The 8,554-nt window shown below is 31.4% G+C and overlaps 1 protein-coding gene across 1 annotated transcript; it reads right to left on the bottom strand.

Annotated features, from left to right (window-relative positions):
• Positions 1 to 1,525: 1,525 nt before the first annotated feature.
• On the bottom strand, positions 1,526 to 5,965 carry LOC149141039 (alcohol dehydrogenase 2-like). The gene is made up of 10 exons (XM_089446559.1): positions 5,806 to 5,965; positions 5,559 to 5,695; positions 5,371 to 5,414; positions 4,658 to 4,980; positions 3,500 to 3,582; positions 3,057 to 3,132; positions 2,915 to 2,976; positions 2,648 to 2,743; positions 2,000 to 2,161; positions 1,526 to 1,898 (listed from the first exon to the last, which is right to left on the bottom strand). Exons 1-10 carry the CDS (start codon positions 5,924 to 5,926, stop codon positions 1,788 to 1,790), a joined length of 1,215 nt encoding a protein of 404 aa, XP_089302685.1. The 5' UTR covers positions 5,927 to 5,965; the 3' UTR covers positions 1,526 to 1,787.
• Positions 5,966 to 8,554: the final 2,589 nt, after the last annotated feature.

The following is an 8,554-nucleotide window of genomic DNA, read 5'->3' as shown; positions in this document are numbered from 1 at the left end:
ATATTTTCTTATGTTGATAATTACTTGTGATATCTAAGTGTTATTATTAACCTTTATTATGTTCTTCTTTTATCTTTGTTTCATCAAACAATTATCAAAATTAAAACACGAAGACATCAAATGTAGGCACTATGTGAGGGATAAAACCCCTCTAGTGACAATGCCCAAGAAGGGTTTATTACATTATGACATGGACAAGGAAACTTGACATAAACCCTATAAGCCTACAATGGAGGCTTTGACCTATAAACCATTGACCCAAGCATGAAACCCATGCTTTAATAAGTTAGTTTATTTAATAACAAAATTCATTTTTCTTTATTTTGACAAATACATTATATCATAACCCAAATACAATTATGAAGACCGACACTAGTTACATTTTTCAACTTAAAGTACCCATGGAAGTGTACAAACAGAGGACAACAATAGTGAACAAAGACAAGTCACTGAATGTGCAAGATTTACCCAACAACCTAAGTGGCATATTGCAGAATTATGAGTGGGATACTCCCAAACCAAAACTAGAGTTGAAACAACAAGCTAGCTGGGTATATGGACAACAACAACACTTTCTTTGGGACACTAGAAGTCTTAATCATTTGACCAAGAGGCTAAAATTTTTCCACCCAAGAATTTTGATGCAGTAACATCAACACTAGTTGTACTTTGTACCATTTTATTCAAGGCCCTAAAAGGGGAAATGTAAATTCTAGAATTCTTAATTTTCTAATAGGGTCAATTGTCTTGATCCTAAAGGAATCTAGACTATCAAGCAATTAGGATATTTTGAGTCAATGATATTTGGGCCAAGTGGGCCTTTTGTATATATAGACAAGTGTCTAGCTTAGGTGGTAAACAATCTTGGGACAAATGTCCAATTTCTCTTGAACTTATACTAGTAGAATTATATAAATAAAGAATGTACAGAAGTAGAGAGAGTAGAGGGCAGAAAGGAAAACCCCAAAGAAAAAGAAAAGCTCTAGAAACAAGCCTTGGCACTTCCTCTGTAAATATTTATTTTATGTTGGATAAAATTGGCATGATTTTCGGTGTCCATTTTCCTGTTTGGATGTATGTACATTGAAGAAAAAGGATGTGGCTATGAGGCAATTAAATATCGACTGCTCGTAGAATCACTGATCTCTATATTCTTTTATTAGAGGGACTCCACGAGAACGTGGATTGTAAGGTAAAGGAGACAATTAAACCCTATCAACCATAACACCTGTCGGGTGAGAGGAGCTCAAGATTCTCGGAAGTAATGGCATATGAAGCATATGGTCATAGGGCAGCAAACCAATAGCATCGAGACTGTCTTTGTATAGTGAGTCGGGCAACGAAAAAAGTGGGGAATTTAACGGGTTAGATCTGTATTTTTTTCCATAATAACAAATAATCAACCTGATTCCTGATTGTTGGATTATTCATTTTAAAACATCTATTCAAGCCATGAGAAGATTCTCCCATCAACTTGAAGGGGCAACAAACATAGATTGCAAGAAGTGGCTATTGGGTTATTCATTTTAAAACATTTATTCAACCCAGCATAGGGTTCTCCCAAAGGGGCAAGAAACACAGATTACAATAGAGAGTTCCCACCAAGGCAATAATACTAGAACACACAGTATGTAATATACGGCCCTCAAGAGAACATTACTACAACATATTATATAGATTTACGTCCTAGATCAGGTCGCTCACTCAGAAAATAATACAGCCAAAAACCTATAATTTTTTCTTCTTGGTGGGTAACTCCATCAGTTGGTGGAACTAGGCAAGCTCTGTCAAAGATGCAGCACACATCTCAGGCAGTTTCCTTCCACCAACAAGTCGAATGCTTTGTTTATATCCGAAAAAGGGAGCTCATGTGTTATAAACTCTTCCAGCCTGATCTCCTGCAAGAGCAACATCAATGAAAGGAAAGAATATATGTTAGAAATTCTTTGGCACTCAAAACAAATTTGAAAATTAACAGGTGTCATGCATGTTTTGTCACCTTGTTCATGCATTTCTCCACCAGGTCAGGTAGTTCAGATTTTCCCTTGAATCCCCCAAATGTTGATCCGTCCATCCTCCTTCCGTCAAAAAATTCCAATGGATGAAGGCTCATCTTTCGCGGGCTTGCATCGATTCCAACCAGCACCGCCAAACCCCACCCCTGTGGCAAGTTAATACACATTAAGTACATCATTGGTTGGGTCATCCTTATCTTCATTGGGTATTGGGAGAATATTTGGGAATCAGATGGACAGTAGCTACTATATAAAAAAAATTGGTTTTGTTTTTGTCTATCCAATTTCTAAATATTTTTGGAGATTATCCCTCAATCCTATATAGAATAATTACAGAAAACTGTAAAATATTCTCAAAATCTACAATTAAATTAGATACAGTTAGGTACATAGTGTAAAGGTTTGAAATCCACAATAGAATAGAATAATTACAGAAAACTGTAAAATATTTTCAAAATCTACAATTAAATTAAATAACGTTAAAGAATAATTACAGAAAACTGTAAAATATTCTCAAAATCCACAATCAAATTAAATAACGTTAAACAATCAAATTAGACACATAGTGTAAGGGTTTGAAGCTTGTACAATTATTTCCTGAGAAAAAGGCAAACAAAGAAGCTGGAGATTACATCGTGTGCAGATAAGAATGCCTGGTACATTATATCTGCATGTCCAACGCACTCGAAGCTGTAATCTACGCCTCCATCTGACATATCTCGTATCACCTGCCAAAAAAAATAGAACTTTTGAACATTATAAGCTTATGAGCTAATAAGAGATGATTTTACAGGAGTCCTGAGTATGTAATAAATAATATCAGCTACCAAAAAGTTTGGAGGTGATATTTTAGTAAAAAGAGAATATGAAAAATAGTAAAATAGAATATGAAAAGATACCTCGTGTATGGGCCTAGACTGGTCTTTTGGGTTGATACATTCCGTCACTCCGAGGGCCAGGGCTGCAGGCAGCTTTTGTCAAGAAAATTATGAATTTGAATCTCAGTGTTAACAAGTTGCAGAAGTGGGTTTGTTCATTTACCTTTGGGGAATTTGTTAGGGTTGGTGTCAACTCCAATTATCCTGGATGCTCCTCTCGCTCTGGCTCCCTCAGCAACCTTTCAAAATATTGGGAAAGCAAGTAAATTATTAAAGTTAAGTGAGTGTAGGTTGTGTGGTGGGGAATTTTAAAATATTGGGAAAGTAAATAAATTACTAAAATCAAGTGAGTGTAAAATCAAGTGAGTGTAGGTTGTATAGTGGGAACTTTTTATTGTTTTCTTTCCCACTAGATCTGGGTATTTGATTGTCTTACTATGATATATTGTTTTCTTTCTCACTAGATCTGGGTTTGATTATCTTACTATGATATATTGTTTTCTTTCTCACTATAACTGGGTTTGATGGTCTTACTATGATATGTTTGCTTAAGACCACAAAAAATTGATAAAAAAAAACAAGGTGCCAATTTGAAAATTTACTAACCGCAAGACCGACTGAGCCAAGACCAAATATGGCTACTGTTGATCCAGATTCTACATTAGCTGTATTCCAGGCAGCCCCAACTCCTGCAAATCAGATAACCGTGAGCATTAAGCTGTCAAGGGAGCAAATCAGATAACCATGAATATCCTTGGGTCAAGAGAGGTGAATATTATTTTATAAAAGGAAACACATGTTATTTCTCACATTTAAACATGTTAGCTTTAGATTTATGTTACAGTAAAACTCTATTTTACTCAGATCCATGTGAGCTTGAGATTAATGGTACCTGGGATAAAATGAATACAGTAAGAATCAACTTATTTAATAATATTTAAATAGTGGAAACAGCTTGAAGCTTGTATTGCAATTATTTAAAGAGTGCAAACATCCTGTAAAATATATTTATTCAGATACATGTTAGTTTTGAAGTTGTATTGCAATTATTTAAAGAGTGCAAACAGTTTGTAAAATTATATTTATTTACATCCATGTTAGTTGTAGAGATTTATGATACTTGTGACAAAACAAAAGGAATATAGTAAAAATCTGTTTTTCCTGTTATTGGTTTTGAAGTTAATTTCAACATTATATAAATATTTTTTTAAGATGTGTATGATTAGGATTGGGGTGTTAGGATTAAGATTGTGTGAAATTTAGTTAAGTTTGGATATTTTTTGAGATAATTTAATTTTCTAAAATAATTGGTTAACTTAATTTCTTGAAGATTTGAATTTGATAAATACTAAATTTCAAAACTGAATTGTATTAGTATATATTTATCTTAAATACAGATCTAACATGAACCTTGGGGGATCTAATTTTTTCACATGTTAATTTTTTTATGAGACAACATTATTTAAATGTTTTGTATAGTTATTTTTGTTTTAGATTTTTTAAATTTTTTATTTTGGTCAACCTACCTAAAATTTCAATTTTGATGATGGACTGACATCCTTACACATCATACTGGACTATAGAATGAGCCAACCTCTCAGCCCAGAAAGCACTAGGCTCAAAAAACACCCACTAAATACTAAACCCCTCTCAAACCAAATCTAAATAGACCCTCAAAAGTGAATTATATGAACGCATAACTGAGAATATTGTCTTGAATCTATTAAAACTAGGGGAATTGGTGTGATGAATGAGTTCACAGACCTGTTGCTATTCCACAGGCAAGAAGGCAGACTTTTTCCAGAGGAGCCTTCGGATTGATTTTGACGACACAGGCATAGTCAACGACAGTGTACTCGCTGAACGTTGACGAAAAGAAATGATAGACTGGTTTTCCAGAAATAGAGAAACGAGACTTGTTATCGCTCCGCATCACAGTCCTGAAGGCGTCAACTCTGAAGTTTCCGCATAGATTAGTCTTCTTCGACTTACAGTAAACGCAATCTCCGCACTCTCCAGAGAACAAAGGAAGCACATGATCTCCTTCCTTGAGATCTGTTACGCCTGCTCCCACGCTCTCCACAATCCTGCAATTCATCAAAGGCTCTTAGTGGAGTATTTTTTTTGGTTCGTCAAACCCAATAACGTTTTAGAGATGAGGTGGCTCTTAGTGGAGTATTTTTTTTGGTTCGTCAAACCCAATAACGTTTTAGAGATGAGGTGTGGTGTAGAATAGATGGTGATAGATTTACGGTTAAGGTATTTTGTGATGTTAATATTATGGTTTGAAATTTTATAGAAAAAATCTAGTAATTGATATGGCTTGATCCAAATGATTTTGCCGACTTCGATATTTTAGATACCCCTAAATAGCGATTTCTCCAACCAAACAATCATCTAAAATCACACAACTTAACCAAAAAAAAATAACACAATGAAACAATAAATTTGTGAAATTCAAACGAAAGCTTCCATACCCTGCAGCCTCATGGCCGAATATGCGTGGAAATAGTTTCTCATCCTGCAGCTAGAGATAACCTGATCAGCCTTGAAGTAATTGGATGCTAAGCTGGAAAATTTCTTGAATATACTAATCTATATATATATGAATTTTAGCAATAAAAAAATTGGAATTATGAATGAAATGATCAAATGTTACACTGGCCTCGAGCATCCAGAAAGTAAGATCGGAGTGACAGAGAGAGGTGTGGGTGATCTTAATGCGAACTTCCATAGAATTCGGTGGATCTACTTGAACTTCTTCAATAACCAGTGGCTGCTTCGGCCCCCATGCTACAGCCGCTGTTGATAGCTCAAAAAATTCATATTATTCTCTGAAAGGACGAAAAAAAACAAACCCAAAGCTAACAAGATGGGAACTCTGTTCAGTTGGGGGAAAATAATTATTTTACCTTTGCAAGTGATGACTTTGCCGGCTGTACTACCCATTCTCTGAAATTGTTCATTGAGATGTTTCATTGCAGATTCTTCCCTCGACGTTTCCATGATTCTGCAACCAGCGTCCTTCACCATATCTTTGTCTCAGATTCAATTGCCTTTATAGATTCGCAATTGAAGAGCAGACGTACAAGTAAGTAACATGGAGGAATTTTTTAATTGTAAATCAATGCCTGAAATTACACGTACATGGAGTTTCTAAAAGTCAAATAATACTGCCAAGCTATAAGAGTCTTATGTGCGCTGGTTCTTTCCCCTTTTGTGAAGTCGTTAAACTTTTCTATTACTGGAGTTTAAACTTTATTTTCGCCGTAGTCTGACCGTCATCAGTGGCGGGAAATAAGAGTCCTCTACGGGAGTCCGAGGACGGTCATTAGTGGTTGGAATTAGGGCAAAAAGATTCGAACAATATTGTAGAGACAATATTTTAATCATGTTTTTGATGGTGGAAATAGATTCAGCACCATAAAAACTTCTAGGACACCTAAAATTATGAAATTTAACAGCTTTTACTTGAATTTACAAAAATCCCTGCTAGATTTTTTCAAAATATGGCGAGAATTTCTATAACTTTCCAGAAAAAAAAGCATAAGGATTAAATTATGACATTTTTTTAATAGTGCTACACTTATTTATATTACTAAAGAAATAATTCAAACACTCCCAAAATTCAATTTCCAAAAAAAAAAAATTCACCACCCAAAATTAAATTTCCTACTCTTCTTTCGCTAAATTCTATTTTTCTAAATAATAAACAAATTTTCACTCAAATTTAATCATATATAGATTTCTATAAAAATTATATATTTTCAAATCTATATTTTTAATATATAAATAAATTAAATATTTTTTAATTATATTAATTTAATAATTATACCATCTATAATAATTAAAAAAAACACACTCAGCTTCATTTTATGACATAACCATAGTTAAGCCTAGAAATAACTATCCCCGGGATCAAAAGATCCTATTTTACCACTATTAGATTCAGAGGTTTGAAATATAAAACCGAAAAAGGCAGAAATGTCTACAAATATACTGTACATTATTGAATTGTTTATTTATGGTTATAAATTATATATTTTTTATTAAACAACATAATTTTATAATAATTAATTTATTTTAATTTTTGACTTAGTAAATGTTAAGAAGGATCAAATGTTTTTAATGAGGAATGTTTTTTGAAGTTTTACATTATCTCAAAGAATTTGATCTTTTTTTAGCGACTTAGTAGATCCAGAATTAAGTATCAAATTTACCTTACACAAAACATTTTAATATCAATTTACCTAATTTATATATCTGAAATACTTATTAATTTTTACTTAGATAAATTTTATTTCACACAAATAGTAATATATGAAATACTAATTATTTTTTAGTTTGATTAACTATAATATTAATCTATTTAGTTTTTGCAAGCAACATTTTAGTTTTGTAAGTATTCCTATTTTACAGAACATTTTACACCTAATAAGAGTTGACTTTTGTTTAAATAATTTCACATTTGACAAATATTCTTACATGTTTTTTACAGAACATTTTACACCTAATAAGAGTTGACTTTTGTTTAGTTAATTTCACATTTGACAAATACTCCTACATGTTTTTTACATTAGAGGGAAAACTTAATTTTTTTTGTGTAATGCTTAACCAGGATCAAAAGTAAAATGATAAATAAAATGTTAGAAATTTTTATAGCTAATTGAATTTATTGTCTCAATATGAAACTAAATTAAATTTATAGAAAAAATATATTATTTCATTACTATAAATTATACACATTATATATTTTAATAATTTTTGAAAATTAATTATTAAAAAATTCTTACTCTTTCACTTATTTTGAATTTTATGAGTGCTTAATTTCCTACCAATAATGTTATTACATATATGTTTTTTATAAACTTAATGGAATCCACATATTTAATATTAATTTTTATTTTTATTAATTACCTATAATAAAATATAATATATATATAATATTAAATAGGAACATTTTACCATAATAATAATAATCTTAAAATAATTTTAAATATAATTAATATTAATTTGAAATATGTGTTATAGAATTTTAAGTTAAAATAAAAATATCGTTTCCAATCAAGTTGAAAAAGACAAATTAATACAATTTTGTATTTAAACTAATGGCAATCTACAAATTTTATGGATTTGTATTTTTAGATTACTTACTAATAATATTTTATAACTTAATCCATTCTTCTTATCTATTTTTAAGAATATTAATTAATTTATTATTAAATATTAAATAAAAGAAATGTATCATTAAATTTAGATAATGAATTAATGAATTATATTTACATTAAATGGGGAAACTTGAACTTGGAAATAAACAATTTACATATTACAATATTTTAAGAAGATCACTAATTGAATTGCTCCTTAGTTTAATAAAATTTACATAATTAAAGTTAAATAATATTAAATCAAATATATCTAATAAAATTGAGAGGAAGAATAGTCTTCATTTCTTGAGATTTGGACTCTACAAATGAGACAAAAACCCTAGCAATAGCAACAGATCTAGTTGAAAGCACACTGGAGAGTACCAGAGAAAATGTTTTGGAATCTCATGTCATCAAGTCTGAGAACAAAAAGGCTACACAAAAGGGAGCCACGAAGGCCATAAGGATATAGAAGCGACACGTTGTTGTAGTAGTTTAGTTATCGATGCCGCAA

The sequence above is a fragment of the Pinus tabuliformis genome, chromosome X (genome assembly GCF_031772625.1).
Source record: "Pinus tabuliformis cultivar Carrire ecotype Pingquan chromosome X, CPIR1, whole genome shotgun sequence".
Lineage (NCBI taxonomy): Eukaryota > Viridiplantae > Streptophyta > Pinopsida > Pinales > Pinaceae > Pinus > Pinus tabuliformis.
This window is presented reverse-complemented; position numbering and strand designations above follow the sequence as displayed.